Genomic DNA, 16,890 nt, shown 5'->3' with positions numbered 1-16,890 from the left:
GTTCTGAGATGAATAAGTTGTACAACAGAAGAAAGTCATAACACCCAGACACAGAGACACCCACTAGTCTAGCAGACCCGACTCCCCAACAATGCGTCTACCCCACACGTCGTCCGCATGGTCTCTGACACATCTCCCTGTTATTTCCACTCAAGGCACCCAAAATGCACAACTGTCTTTGTGCCTGAATGCACATACACCCCCCATGTCTTTTTTCCTTTCATTCTCACCCACTCGTTTTTGCTCTTTTGACTGCGATGACTGCAAGCTTTACGTTGATAAGAAAAGCGACTGTTAGCGCTGTGCGTATATCCTGTACCTCTTCAGGAAGTGGTCGGAGTACCCTAGAATCTCGTGGTTTGGTAAATTTAGTACAGTGATAGATTAAGGGAATAATTTGTCCAAAAACAAATAGGTTTCATGGAATACACATTTCTGAAAAATCTTATCGCCAAGATGTGACCGTTGGAAGCCACAGCTAAAAGCTTTTACGAGGACAAAAAAGGTCATGTGTGGATTACAGTTGGTCCTTATGGCGCTTGACATCCCAGAGTCACTGGTAAAAAAATATGATACCTAGATGGTCACTCTATCATAATATAGTTTATATTAGTAGGGCTGTCACGATTATGAAATTTGTCTGACGGTTAATTGTTTAATAAATTGTGGCGATTATGACGATTAATTGCCTGTTTATTGCTTTCACATTTAATTCTCATACATTTTTTTGTTTATGAATTAATTTTCACAGATTGTTGTGATTATTTAAATGAAATCTTTTGCAAGGTTTATCTGGCAATAAATATTTATACACATAACACATTTTTCAAAGTAATCTGATACTGTCTAGTTTCTACAGGCGCTGCAGCTCCCCCTTGTGTTTTTTTGAGAGATGTGCAATCATTGCGGTGATCTGAAATCATTGCGATGAGGTCAAACAATTGTGATAAAAGATTATTTAATCATTGTGACAGCCCTACTAAGAGGTTCATATTAGTACACAAGAGTGCATGAAAGTATCCTAAATGGAACCTACACTGTAAAAAAATTGCTGTAATTTTGCAGCTTGTTGCCAGTAACTTACTGTAGAAGATAAAGACTGAAAATGTTTCATTTTTATTTAACTTTCAACAAACTGTTGTCAGTTAATAACATAAATGTAAAATCTACAGTAAGTTACTGGCAGCTAGTTGCCAGTAATACCCAGTAACACTGTAATTTCTACAGAAATGTTTTACAGTGTACTGGTACCAAATGTATACATATTTGTATGTAAATGCAACGCTATATCTCACAAGAATTCGTACATATTTTACGAGTTGGCTAATTTATATTATTTCATACGACCACATTCGTAGATTTTTGTATGATTTGCCTTGACCCCTGTTACGTTACTGTACGTTCACACCGCCACAGACTTGAGCGTCCAAAGAAGCTCAGGCCGCCCGGTCAAGGTCGCTTGTCAAAAAGTATGGGGAGGCTTGTTGAAGCTTTGGCCGCTCTGAACATTGTTTTCTCAGAACTTATGTTTTGGTAGAAACGAGAATTTACATTGTATGTTTCTCCGTAATCAGCCAGCGAAGAACATCTAGGCTATATTTTGATTGGTTGCTGGCGTTTTGCCGATGCTTGCCGCTGAACCGCGTCATAGCTCATTACCAGCTTCTGAGCTTCTTTCAAATTTCTAATTGACGCTCTGGTCGCTCAAGATGCCCAAAACGCGACGCCGATAGATTTGACGCCATCCATTGTAAATGAATGACTTTCGGTAACTTTGGAAGCTCAAGTCTGCGGCGGTGTGAGCGTACAGTTATTTAATGTATTACCATGTTGCGGTAATGATAATTTTTAATAATGCTAATCTAAAAAATTGAAACAATTTTATATGAAATATTTTTTTAAATCCTCTAAAAATAATGGTTATAGTAAGTTCAGACCTTAATCTTATATGTGCAAAAAAAATGGCTTCAATTACTTTTTTTAAAAATTGATGCTGGACACCTTTTAAGTCTGGATTTCGTGAGAATCTCCCATTCGCTATTTCTCAAAGACGCAATAGATTTGTGGTAGTATAGACTAAAACATGTTCTTCTTCATGTGGTCATAAGTGAAATACCAATATTTGATTCAACTAAGTTTTGGATTTATGGTCTTTTTATTGAATGTATTTATTCAGTTCACAAAACCGTTCTTATTGATTTATAAACAAAATGGGCTGATTCAGTTCTAGGGTTAGAGGCGGGGTTAGGGATTGGGTTTCGTTATTGTTTATTTTTTCATGAGAATCATACGTTTTTGCACGATTAACTTTGTATGAATTCATACGAAGTTAGCCATTCTCATGAGAGAAGCCTGGTACGTATTTGGACATTTTAAAAGGGGACCTGGCCGATATAGGGACCATTTTTTCCAGACCGTGTATGAATTTTCATTTTATAGCAAAAGTTTGTCTCAAATTTTCGAGTTTTGCATTCAACAGAAATAAATAATAACATGGTTTGATACAACATGACGTTTTTTGTTTCAATAAGTGAATATTTTTGTATAATTTTGATGCAACATTTATGTAAAAGAAACAAATAAAGTTTCTTTATGAAGGCCAATTAAGGTGAAAACTCAACTCGGTGCCCTTCCCAAAAAAAAGTTGGAAAAATAATTACTCACAACAGGATCTTACAGGACATTACCTGTTGAAGTATGAGCGTGCCACATTTAAGCTGTTTATGACAACATTAGTTGTCCAGGCAATCCATTTCACTAATTCCGGAAGTTACATCACATCTTTTTACACAGGAACCTTCTTTCTGCGGAGGAGGTGGTGGTGGGGGGGTTAATGCTTAGTTGGCATCAGATCATTGTGTCAAATAAGAATGCATTTGCAGAAGAAGACAAACCATGTTTATAGCCCAAGTGGGTGGATTCTTTGAGGTGTTTAAATTCCTAGAAAGGAACGCATGATCGAGCAGAAACCAACATCCTCTCTATTATTAAACTGATTGTAGATAATAATTGAAAACTAACCTAACCACTTAAGTTTTGTATCTGAGCGAATTAATTTACATGCATTTAAAAATGTCTGTCTGTCTTCTGCGAATGTGACAAAATGATAACTTTAAGGTTGCACAATATTTTTTATTTTTCTAGAACAAGGAAACATTTAGAGATAAAAGATAAGAGCATATTCTGATCAGGATGTTTCCCTTTACGGTACAGCCACTGTGGCAGGAAGAAGAGATTAAAATTACAGTGCAAAAATTTGGAACCATATGGGGAATCCCAATACAAACCAGAAGCAGTGGTTTGCATAACTCACAGTTTTACTGACACTAATCTATTTTGTGGCCAACAGTGTCACTGTTATGTTTGCTGCAAACCACCCACTTGCAGTGCAAGTGAAATTGCAAAAGCGGTGAACGTGCAGCTGCCAATATTGTTTATTTTGATTGATGTCCAGCATGCCCGAACAGGACTGATTCAGTCATGCCGCTCCTCTATGACTGCATGTCTCACAGACGTAGACATGCTCGCACGCGCATTTTTTTAGGATGATCCAAGCGTCCGCCATCATCAATGAGTCTGAACTTCTTTCCGGCTGTTCGTGATGTCATTGTGAGATTTTTTTTCCTGTGGCGTGAACAGCATTGTTATTGTTCTGTCACCTTTAACCCTTTAAAGTTCAGGCATTGTAATACAAACTCAAATGGGAATGTATACTGTATATGTATAGTTTCATTTAAATAAATATATATTGTTTAATCTCACTGTAATTTTAATTACCAGACTTCAGGGTACAATTAATGTAAAAAAGAAATTTTTGCTGCCTTACATTTTAAAGCACAATAAAATTGGCAAGTCATTTAATAATATAACTGTAACCCTTTACAATAAGGTTCATTAGTTAACTACATTAGTTAACATGAACTAATAATGAACTGCACTTATGCAGCATTTATTAATCTTTGTTAATGTTAAGTTAAACAATTACTAATACTTTATTAAATTCTTATTAACATTAGTTAATGCACTGTGAACTAATGAACTTTCTATTAACTAATATTAACAAAGATTAATTAATACTGTAACAAATGTATTGCTTATGGTTTCTTCATGTTAGTTAATACATTAACTAATGCTAACTAATGAACCTTATTGTAAAGTGTTACCATTATAACTTATAAAAATAACTCAACTTATAAAACTTATTTTTAATAAGTTGAATTAATATTATAACTTTTAAAATAAAAAAATAATTTTAAATGACTTGTACATCCAGTTTGATTGTATTTAAAAATCTTTGCTTTTATATTCATATTTTAATCTTAAAGTAGCAGATTCATTTACAGGCATTAAATATTATTCTGATGTGTAAAACAGAAAATAACGATAAAAATGTGCTTTCTGTTTTATGTGTATGGCTGGAGTAACATCATAATGTAAAACATCTTTCACCACTATAGTTAATCATTTCCATATGTTATATGCTCATAGGCAAAGTCAATCATGTAGGGCACTATAACATTTCATTTGACCGGCAAAAGCGAGTACATACATGAGTCAGGGAACCTTTGTACATGCTTTAAGAATCATGAGTTATTTGGAAAAATGTGATGATCGTCTGATGTTTGTCTGCCTGCCTTTTACAAACGTCTTAACCTGTCGTGGAATTTTTTCATCCTCTTTAGCCTCATGTTAAAAGGTTTTCATATTAATCAGCTATTGCAAATGAGAAATTTTCCTTTATTGCACCGTCCAGCCGGAAGAAGGACGGCCTCACGGTGTATAGTCCCCAGATTAAGATTTTCCCCTGATGCACAACTGCACTGGCATCTTACACACAAATGAAGCTAAAAGGGGAGGGAGTGAATTTCCATTTTCATCACAATTTTCATCGCTAATCTGCTTTGCAATGACTAATGGAATGTAAAGAATGCTGCAGAGAGAGAGAGAGAGAGAGAGAGAGAGAGAGAGAGAGAGAGAGAGAGAAAATGAGTAACTGTGAGTAAAAAGTAAAAGTGAAAAGATATACATACATTGTGTGTACAAGTAAATGAACTTTAATTAAACTTAAAAGAAAAAACTAGGTAATACTGTATGACCATCAACGCTTTATGATTATGCAATTTCTATTCTTTTGCTAAGTCTAAGTGTTTAACATATGAATATCACTTTACATTTCCTTAATACCAACAATACACGTTCACTTTAGGCATAGTTTGGCAAAAGTACAGCTTTATGGGAAATGATGCACAACAAAAATATGTGAATGGAAACATGATACAAGCTTGGAATTTAAATCTTCCCCATCACATTGTTTCCGGATCCTGTTTGACCCAGTTTTTATTTTCATAGTCCTCCTCGGCTGCTCTGGGCCTTGTCTGCAAGAAAAACAAGAATGCAAAGGTATATAAATCAAGTGGACACCCGACATATACCAAATACCACAATACTTAGTTCAACTATAGTTTTACACTGTTTACGTAGATTGCGTCAGCTGAGGTTTCAATATCACATAAAGTGGTTCTCTGGGGGGCCCTGAGATGGTGCCTGCGGGCCCCAGTTTAATGACATTTTATTAATTTATCATAAGTTTTGTAATGTTTTATGTCATAAATTTTATTTGGGGGGGGGCATAAAGGGATGCACCGTACACAGGTGGGGCTGCACACCGAAAAAGTTTGAGAACCACTGCTGTAGCACATATTAGCATGTATTGAACATTGTCTTACACTTTAAAACAAGATTTCTGCGAAATTCGACCCAGCTATACGTATAAATCAGAATCTTGTCGATCTGTAAATATGTTTGTTTTTTTTTTGCTTACGAAGCTCCTCTATTCTGAGAAATATATAGCTTCTATTTCCTGTCTCAGGGAACATTAGATTTAAAGATAGCTAGTCACAAAATTTCCTCATTGTAAATAAATAGCTAAAAGTTTCCAGGGAAATTCGCAATGATGAAACACAGGAGGTACAAATAGTTAACAACAAAGACTATTGCATGTCATCTTTTAATAAAATGATTCAACCATTGATCAAATAAATAGATCAGAGATGACCTGTATTTCATTGTAAACGGAGGTGTCATTGGTCCTTTGGAGGGTGGTATATGTCATGGATCCTCTCATATCTTCAACCTGCTAACAGCACAACAGACCAAATAACAAGTAATTACCCCTTTTTTAGTTTTGGAAATGAAGAAACACTATGTGGTTTTAACACCATGTCCTCCATTAAATGCAGTAACATACATTTTAAATCAATAGCAACATAACAAAAATCAGGAACTCTAACATTTGGTGTAATATTCTCAGAAATCTAATGAAAGTATTTAATCTGACATTTCTACTGTTTTGTCTCAGTAAACCTTGTTGTACACATTTTTTGTTTGCTAAAGAAATGAACAGTGCAAACAGTTGCCAAATTTCCTTTTGAGTAATGCTTCATCTGCACCACTAGGTGTCACAACACATAACACTTTTATTCTGTCACGTTTAAAACAATTCTCTCACGGTTTGAGATCAGAAGTCATAACAGAGCCTCATCGGTGACTCTTTAATCTTCTCATGTGTGATGAAGCAGGTGTCATTACTAAAAATCAATGATGAGTCGTGTGTTGGTCAGTAAAAGGATGAAAAACACGATGTCATGGTTTCCGGTCACATCAGTTATTTTGTGGTTGATGTGGTGAGATTTTTGGGGATGTGGGTTTAATTCTCTCGGCTACTGTTTATGTTGCAAAAATGGGTTTTCTTTAAGCTTTTAGTCATTTGTGTGTGTATATATATATATATATATATATATATATATATATATATATATATATATATATATATATATATATATATATATATATATATATATATTAGGGCTGTCAAAATTAACGCGTTAATAACGCGTTAACGCAAATTCGTTTTAACGCCACTAATTTTTTTAACGGAGATTAACGCAACGCGCAATTTCTGTTTGACCCTTGGTCCAGCCCATAGTTGAAGGAACAGAGACGCAGACAAATGTGACTCTTTCTAAATGAGTAAAAGGTTTTCATAGAAATAAGAACATTAAGCAAATCGTCTACCAAATCCAATGCTCTAAATGCTCGTTGGACATCTGATATGATCTTTATTTATACGTCTGAGAGGTGTAACGTTCCCGTCCTCCTAATGCTTAATCTAATACAAAAATGCGTCTCAATTCATTTTGGTTTCGCTTTTATGCATGACTTATAAAATAGACTGCAGGACTTGCTTGATGTTAAAAGAGTCATTAAGAGAGATAAAGTTCGGTACCTGATTAATGTTAAAGAGTTATTAAGAGCGACAAGACTCAAAAGCGATCCCCTCACGCTGACTGACTGATATCTGAAGCGCGTGCACACAGACGCGCGAGTGCGCGACCCGGATATATAGACATCTACACAAAATTACAGTTTTACAAATATCTGTTTTGATAAGAATTCACGCAGGTAGGCTCTATAATCTGTTATGTTTTAAGTAAATGTTTGGTTAACTGTTGGGTAAAACTATCTGATGTGTAACATTATATTAGATCACTTAGATTTAAAGCAGTCTGTCTCAATGTCAATCAAACAAAAGGAAAAAAAGTTGAACATACATTGATGATGTTTTTGTGCTAAATCTATTAGTTTTACCAGTGATTTTAAGGTATTGATGTGGTAATATAATGTATGGATGTGGAAATTTTTGTGGTAATTTGACTCTTTCAACTTCAAACACGTGTAGTTCTGTCATATTTTGTTATATTTCAACAAATCATGCATTGTTCTATGTTTTAATAGAGAATGTCAAAATATGAACAACTATTTTTTTTAAATTTGCTAATTCCGACTCAACTTGCCTGCACAGGTCACAAATGATGCAGCACCAAACAAAAATGGAGAAAGAAAAATCTTCTGAAAGGAAAATTCATATACAAAACAATGGCTGGTGATTCTGTTAAAATGTAAACAGGCTGTTGTTAACATACATTTGCATAAAGCATCTATATTTGTATATATGATTAGAATATTAAAAACCTGAAAAGTGTTAAATTAGGGTAAATTTAGAATGGATAAAAAGTGCGATTAATTTGCGATTAATCGCAGTTAACTCATGAAATCATGCGATTAATCTAGATTAATTTTTTTAATCTATTGACAGCCCTAATATATATATATATATATATATATATATATATATATATATATATATATATATATATATATATATATATATATATATATATATATATATATATATATATATATATATATATAAAACCTATATATTATGTCATTTATTCAGACTTTTTACAGTTTGTTTTGAGTTCTAGTTCTTTAAATCATTCACTGTAGACAGTATTATGGGATAAGTTATGAAATGTACAGTAGTGTCTTACTTACCTTAAATCTCTTCAACAAGCTGAAAAACAATGAAATACTAATTTGTTTAATACATAAAGGGTTGAAAGTGTTATGAAATCACAGTTTGATTAGGCCAGTACACCCAAAACAAGCCAATATGTGACCCTGGACCACAAAACAGTCCTAAGGGTAATTCTGTAATTATACATCATATGAAAGCTGAATAAATAAGCTTTCCATTGATGTATGGTTGGACAATATTTAACCTACTATTTAAAAATCTGGAATCTGAGGGTGCAAAAAATCAAAATATTGAGAAAATCGCATTTGAAGTTGTCCACGTGCAACACATATTACTAATGATACATTTTTAAAAAAATATATATTTACAATAGGAAATATATTAAATATGATTGTGGAACATGATCTTTACTTAATATCCTAATGATTTTAGCTTTAAAGGGCACAGGTCTCAGATTAAAATAGATCTGATTAATACAGTCTGGGAAAATAGTATCAAGTGGACAGAGTACAACTCGCCGAGGGTGGAAACTATGATAATGCAGGACTGTTATTGTGTGGGCTTTATCAGTGTGACCTCACACTGATAAGAGAATCAAAACAGCATAATGAGACTGCTTTGGTTTAATAGGGGTTTAAAACAAGGAACAGGTGGATTTTTTTCATAGTAGGGTAGTTGTGTTCACACACTGCCAACACACATTATGTCCAAACACTGTGAAAGAGAGTTTTGCATAATACGTGCCCTTAATTTTTTTTTTGACCCTTACAATGTATTTTTGGCTATTGCTACAAATGAAGAGCGTGGTTCCAGAACGCAATAAATCCATTTGGACTAATTTCGGTGAAAACGTGTTTTCTATACCAAGAAAGTGACCAGATGAAAACCACTATTTTCTGTTACAAACTCACATAGCATCTTTAGGTTATAAAAACAGAAAAAATTCAAACCCATAACTTGATTTTCAAAGATTTATTATAAAACCGAATTATTTTTCCCACAAAATGCAATAAATACATGACACGTTTTTTTTCAAAATGCTATAAATCTATTTAATCAATATATAAATGTGCATTCATCTTTGCAATGTTATATTCATTTAGTTGACTAGTGGTATACACTGATTAAAAAAATAAACATTAATGGCATTAATCAAAACATTTACTTTGTCATATTAAGAACACTGTCATTTCTGCTGTTATATTTGGAACGTCGTTGCTTAACATTTTTTGACATCGATCAGCTGTAAAATATTTTGGTCCTGCTCGATTTTCGTTGGCTTCGCGTAAAATAATGGAAAGTTTTTCATAAGATCCCCTGGGGTCAATGTGTTAGCCTGACTGAAGCTTGATGCTGTCAGGACAACAAGCAACCGGCATTTTTTGTCTCCCTAGTGCCTCTCGCGTAAATTATTAGATGTTGATGACTTACGTTTCTTTCCCATCACAGAAAAAAACCACAGGTTTATCAATGCCATTAAAGTATTATTTTGTTTTTGTTTGTTTGTTGATCACGAAGTACAAGATGAGGAAAACTAGGATTCCGTGTATTCAACACATCGCCATTGTTTGTTTACAATGCGTGGAATTGTGCGCTGTGATTGGTTGAGTGGATTTATTGCATTCTGCAGAAAAGAAGTGGCGTTTATTGCGTTTTGTGAAAAAAGGGAGAAAAGATGACAGAATAACACGGCGGATATTGTATTTCGTCTAAAATTAAGAATTTACTTTTAAATACTGACCTGATATAAAACTAATTTTGGCAGTAACTCGTTTTTTTTATGGCCTTTATCGCATTTTGGAACCAAACTCTTAAAATATACCCGTACGACTGGTTTTTGGTCTCATATTTTCAAGAAAGTTATTGTTCATCCAATCATATTAGTAGTCTTCTTTATGCATTTTGCTCTGTCACTTTTCCAGAACTCACCTTTTGTGTTTGACCCAATCCACTGCAGTAATGAAAAATAATAAACATGCGAGGACGCCACACATGATGTGAGGTACAATGGTACAGTGGCAACCTTAAAAAGACAAAAATAAAAAACAAGTTGTTGCTTGTGTTTTTGTCACTATTAAAATGTATAATTGAACACCATATGTACTGTATGTGTGACACTGGACAGCAAAACCAGTCATAAGTAGCATGGGTATATTTGTAGCATAGCCAAAAATAAATTGTATTGATCAACATGAATTTTTTTAAAAGCCAAAATCATGGATATAAAGCAAAGTTCATGTTTCATGAAGATATTTAGTAAATTTCCTACTGTAAATATATAAATAATGTATTTATCATTAGTAATATGTGTCTGTAAGGACTTCATTTGGACAACTTTAAAAGCAATTTACTCAATACTTTGATTTTTTTAATCTCCGTCGTCATTTTGTCCAATCGTAACAAAACATACATCAATGGAAAGCTTATTTATGATGTATAAATATCCATTTCAAAAAATGACCCTTATGACTGGTTTTGTGGTCCAGGGGCACATGATTCAAGTTCACATGAAATAAAACATGTTTACATTACATCAGAGGTGGACAGTCTGAACACTGTGGAGGTCAGCTAGTTTATACACACACCAGCTTGCTCACTGGCACTCTTATAGGGATGTATTTTGATGTGGTTTTCTACTGTATTTAATTGCTTGTTTACACTGACTGTGTGCTTTGGCTATTACCCTGTGATCTACAGTACAGTCACATAAACATTTCCACAGACGTTTTCTTCCAGTTTGTCTATGAATCACTTTCATCTTTAGTGAAGCATGCAGACGATAAATCACTGCACTGTACTGATTTCGGGTCAGTGACAAATAAGTGCCAAGGTAATGAATTAAACAGTCTAGTTTAAAAGGCATGCAGTCTTTTTGTTGGCTTTTGAAAATATTTTACACAATTTTCAAAGGTTTGCTATAATGAATCACAGCAATGTCAAATGACAGAATCTACAGAATGTTGAGATCTGGCAAATAAATGATTTTCATTGATTAATATTTCAAAAGGTTGTGCATTTGATCCAAGGTAAAACACATGGCTACTTTATTATTATTATTATTCATCTGAATATTTCATTTCATTTTAATCTTAAGGGATATTTGGATTTTCAATGGATATTTCCTGCCTACCAAGGTTCCTAATATTACCCATTGCTCATGATTTGTCATATGTCTTACATTTGATAATGAGTCAAGGTTTCTTTGCCCATACTTGGCCCTTTATACACCTAAACTAGTGTGAGTATGCATGCATACTGTCAGAAAAAAAGTAATATATGGTCCCAAACTATCACTTGTTTAAAAAAACGCCCAAATATGTACCATTTAGGTATGCATTTGGTAACACTTTATACCTTTGAGGTACTATTTTATATACTCTTTAGTACCAATATGTACCTGAGGTACTATGAACTCTTTAGGGTGTACTTTTTAAAGGGTACAGTGACCATTTTTTTTCTGAGAGTGTATGTATCTAAGAAAAAATATCTTACTTTTTAGCTCCACAGCAACTGGTGCCGATTGGTCGATCCCATAAATATTGTAAGCCTTGCAAACATACCGACCCAGAACATTACTGCTGACAGTCATTGTCAGAATTGGTACATGTGCCTTTAACACTAATGTCCCATCTTCTTTTTCTCTAAACCACTCATAACGCTGGACAGGAGGGTTGGCATTACTTTGGCAGCTCATTGTTACTGTGTTGCCTTCATACACTGGACCGGATGGACTTGCCATGGCTATGGTGTTTTGGGGGGCATCTGAAAGAGATTGAGCCCCTCAGTATTTTCCAAAACTTTTATGTATTTAGGTATTTTGAAATGAGGTAACTATTTAATTTGTCCTATTTAATTTGGCTTTGATATTCTCATAAAATAATAGAAATATATAAATAAATTGTAAATATTATGATATATGATTGGGTGATTCTCGCAAAAAATAGACTTATGAGGTGTCATGAAACATTTTGATAAAAAAAGTAAATGCAAAGTAAGAGTATCAAAATAAGAAGCATACAGTTACAAACATCTCTTCGTGTACTATTTTGCACATGATTGCAAATGACATCATACAAACCAATTTTGTTGTTTTTCCACATTTAAGGGGAAGGTTTTCATTTCCGCAACGTGTCCATGACTGGATTTGGGTTCTTTAACATGGACATATTTATGATTAAAAATCAAAAGCTTCAGTGCATGTTATACTATAAACATTTACAGTAAAGAAACGTGTTATTTCGTGATCATTGGTAAATGTAGAGACAATAATAAGGAATATAAATGTGTCAAAGACCAATTTTCTCATCCTCCGCAACAATTTTCAATCATTGTTTAACATCATTGTTTTTAGTTTAACATCTTAAAAAAAATTGTCGGAAGGGACATAATTCACTGTGACACTCAAGATGGCTACCAGGTAAGCAGTTCTTATTTTTTCTCTCCAGATAAAAGTTGACATTTTTTTTGTCATAGTACTTTTTAGTTCTCATAAACATGAGTTTGTAAATGCATATATTTAATGTAATATCAGGTTGCGGTAATGATCATTTTTGATAATGATAATCTAAAAAATGTAAATCTATAGGAAATATTTTTTAAATCCTCTAAAAATAATGGTTAGAGTAAGTTCAGACCTTAATCTTTTATGTGCAAAAAAATTGGCTTCAAGGGCTTTTTAAAAAAATCTAATGCTGGACACCTTCTAAGTCTGGATTTCGTGAGAATCACCCAATTGCTTTTCTTATTTTCTTCACTTACGCAACACTTTTAGAGTAATGCTGGTCTCGACTGATGTTCTGACACCCTGCCAGAGGTACACAAGAGAGCAGGACACTTGAAGTCGGTCATTTAAAGCTGTTGCATTGAACATCTGAGAGGAAACCAACACTGACTGTCCAAATTCATCCACCTGAAGAAAAATAAATAAAATGTCAGTTTTAAAGAATAATAATGCGAAGGTTCAGAAGAACAGGAGAGAAAAGAGGATGATAAGTTAAAGGCCGGTTGCATGATTTTTGAAAAACACAAAAGGAGTCGGACCAGGTACCAAAACACACTCGTAGCCAATCAGCAGTAAGGGGCGTGTCTACTAACTGACACCGTTGCCTGGGTTGCGTATGTGTGGGGCGGGTCTATCAAAAGAAGGTCCAGATTCTATTGGGGTAAGGGCATGTTTGTTTAGGTTATTTTAAATATCAACATTGGCTTTCAGAGATCATGCACCCCGCCGATTGGACTATGACATAAGAAAAATGACAAATTTGGCCTTAAAAAGGTGGCCTGCTCCAAACTCAAATTTTGAATGATCCTCTGTCCTTCTCCACCACCTGCTCACTGCTGATGGCACTTTTGTCACTGATAAAGTGTCGACTATCAGCAGCCAGTTGTCAACACCACACACCCATAACCAACAACCAAGCACCACCTACAATTCACTCGCAATCCTGCATTCATAGATACTGTTTTCTGTTATAGTTTACCTGTATGGTTGGATGTATTAGTTGTCCCAGTATTACGCTCCAGTGCATTGTAGGATGCTGTGAGGGGCATGACAGTATAATAGAGCAAGTCAGTGTTAAATTGTTGCCCTCTTGAACTTCCAGCACATCAGTATTAGGACTCAGATTAGGAGCGAGTAAGCCTTGGAGGAGAGTTACAACCATTACTGTGTGACAAATGTACTTAAAAATGTATTAAAATAACTGCATACAGTAATATATGACAAACTCAGAATGACTCAAGAACGGTGCCATCAGGAAATCCAAATTGTGCATGAATAGACACAATGCTGGCTGTTTTATTATTGCCTTTATCACTTTTACGTTTGACTTTTCCTCTTTAAAGGAGCTTTATGTAGGATTTAACTGATAAAAAATACTATAACTAATATATTTGTAGATATTTAGGAAATGTTCGCATATCTGTTTCTTTGAAAAACAACACTGTAAAAAATTAGCTGTAATTATGGAGCTGATTGCCAGTAACTTACTGTAAAAAATATAGACTGAAAATGTTTCATGTTCATTTAACTTTTTAACAAACTGTTGCCAGTAAATAACATAAATGTAAAATCTACAGTAAGTTACTGGCAGTTAGTTGCCAGTAATACCCAGTAATACTGTAATTTCTATAGACATGTTTTACAGTGAATGCTATAGCCAGTTATTTTCTTTTTTAAATGAGCCTTTTTTTGTTTTGGTCTGTGTGATCCTGCCCGCTGCCAATTTACCCAATAGTGTATTTCGACAGCTGACAGTTGACAGCTATCACGGTTGCTTAAATGAGACCACACATAAGTGTGACCTCTAGTGGATGAAATCTCTGAAATGAGCCGCAGATTGAGTTATAAAATCCATAGCGGCTTTGCAGACAACAAAGAACATTGCAAACATAAAAATGAGCAGATAAACTTTCAGTTGTGCTCCTGTAAATGTCTGGCAACCCGAGAGGGGGGCGGGGACGAAACCGAAATGTCTCCAATAATTATGTCAATGTTGCAAATATTTTTATAATATATTCTTTCTGGAACAACTATTACAATTCACCCTTCATGTCTATTTTATTAAATAGGATTAGAAGCACTTTTACTTTAAATCCTTTCAGAAGAAAGCCTTTACCTGCATGTGTGTTGATGTACACACCTTCTGTAAATGTGTACATCAGGGGTTCGGGGCCTTGAAGTCTGAAGAAATACGTATCATTGAATCCAACAGGAAAGTTTTGAAACACAGTTGTGCAATTTTTGCTTAAGAGGTTGCCTGTTACTGTGCCGTTGAGGACAGATGTCATGCTTTTTGAACTAAACACAATTTGTCCAATGGTTGCCTCGGTTTTCCTCCATATTGCTCCAACAGATTGGTTCAGGTGCTTTGTATATGACTCTGGAATATCAAACTTGCAGGGGATTTGAACACAGAAACCACTTATTGCATCAATATGTCGAGGCATTTTAATTTCCCACTTGTTGCTTACTGCACCTGCACACACACACAAACACAAACACACCGGTCATCTTTTTGTAGTTTAAAGGAGAACACCATCGTTTTTCAATATTTTACTATGTTCTTACCTAAGCTTAGACAAATAAATACATACCTATCTTTTTTAAATGCGTGCACGTAATCTTTGTATAGCACGTTGTGAATGTGTTAGCATTTAGCCTAGCCCCATTCATTCCTTAGGATCCAAACACTTCCATGTTTTCCCTATTTAAAGACTGTTACATGAGTAAAATAAAATGATTATTTAAGCAGATAAAAAATGACAACTATATTGTATATATTCATTGCTTTTTCCCCATACAATATGGTTCTCATTTTTTATCTGCTTAAAAAAAAAATCATTTTTTTACACATGTAACAGTCTTTAAAAAAGGAAAACATGGAAGTGTTTGGTGGCTTTTAAATTCATCCCTGTTTGGATCCTAAGGAATGAATGGGGCTAGGCTAAATGCTAACACATTCACAACGTGCTGTACATAGATTAAGTGCATGCATTGAAAAAAGATAGGCATATTCATTCGTCTAAGTTGAGGTAAGAACATAAAATATTGAAAAACGGTGGTGTTTTCCTTTAATGTAAAACAACAAAACATGCAAAAGCAGGACAGTGTTTATAGCCAACAACAGATGTTAAAATGTACTTTTTTATATCTGTAATGCTTGACCATTGGATTTTATTACTCATTTTATTTACTATTTTCAAGCATTTAAAAGTGCAAAGTTAAAGCAGCATTATTAATAAAACCCAAGATTATCAAATGTAAAAAGAAGTTTTCAATATAAAACCTTCATGAAATCTATAGTGAATTACAGCACTGATCTTCTGTATGGCCTTTTTTCAGTTCCACACTATTCTCCAATCACATTCATAAGGTAAAATTTAAAACCAGTTTATGACCAATAAACCAACAAATCACTCACCTGTCATTATCCACATGATGATTATCAAGACTTTTGGTCCAATCATGCTGTTTAGATTAAACATATAATAGTATAAAACAAATACTTTACCGACTTATTTCTGTTATTTAGTGAACTAATTGCTTGATGTGAAATCTTTATGCGGTCAAATATCCTCTCAACAGTTGCAAGTTTGTAATAAAAAGGAACCATTCTGTAAAAATTTACTATTTCAAAACATTAGAAATACAGGAAAACATTTCTTCTTCCTCCTAGAGTGGAACACCCCTGAGAATTGTAATCATTTTTATGCGTTTTAATGTGTATTTTCACATGTGATTTTTTAAAATATTAGACTTATTAAACTTGTCATCCAAATATTACACTACCCTTATGTATCATAAATGAAGCTCATACTTTCACCTTGTTTCCTTGTAAAACTTTAACATAATTTTTTACTTTTGAATAAATCAAATAATTTATCAAATATTTGTTTTGTGTTACTTTCTATTGTTTATAGTGTTTTATTGCATCAAACTTTTTGGGTGAACTATCCCTTTAATTTACCAATTTGAAATAAGATATTAATTTTAGTTCACATGCCAATGA

At 33.9% G+C, this 16,890-nt stretch overlaps 1 protein-coding gene across 4 annotated transcripts; it reads right to left on the bottom strand.

The window, feature by feature from the left end:
- Positions 1-5,212: 5,212 nt before the first annotated feature.
- LOC129455261 (B-cell receptor CD22) lies at positions 5,213-16,509 on the bottom strand. Of its 4 annotated transcripts, none has more exons than XM_055219937.2 (9): positions 16,303-16,509; positions 14,998-15,357; positions 13,861-14,021; positions 13,139-13,289; positions 11,873-12,142; positions 10,310-10,403; positions 8,398-8,416; positions 6,056-6,133; positions 5,213-5,375 (listed from the first exon to the last, which is right to left on the bottom strand). In XM_055219937.2, exons 1-9 carry the CDS (start codon positions 16,364-16,366, stop codon positions 5,304-5,306), a joined length of 1,269 nt encoding a protein of 422 aa, XP_055075912.2. In that variant the 5' UTR covers positions 16,367-16,509; the 3' UTR covers positions 5,213-5,303. The 4 variants fall into 4 exon arrangements, with proteins under 4 accessions (XP_055075912.2, XP_055075911.2, XP_055075914.2 ...); XM_055219936.2 differs by having other exon boundaries at positions 6,056-6,136; positions 16,303-16,508; XM_055219939.2 differs by lacking the exon at positions 11,873-12,142 and having other exon boundaries at positions 16,303-16,506.
- Positions 16,510-16,890: the final 381 nt, after the last annotated feature.

The sequence above is a fragment of the Misgurnus anguillicaudatus genome, chromosome 20, assembly GCF_027580225.2.
Source record: "Misgurnus anguillicaudatus chromosome 20, ASM2758022v2, whole genome shotgun sequence".
Classification (NCBI taxonomy): Eukaryota; Metazoa; Chordata; class Actinopteri; order Cypriniformes; family Cobitidae; genus Misgurnus; species Misgurnus anguillicaudatus.
The sequence above is the reverse complement of the archived record's forward strand: the minus strand, read 5'-3'. Positions and strand labels throughout refer to the sequence as shown.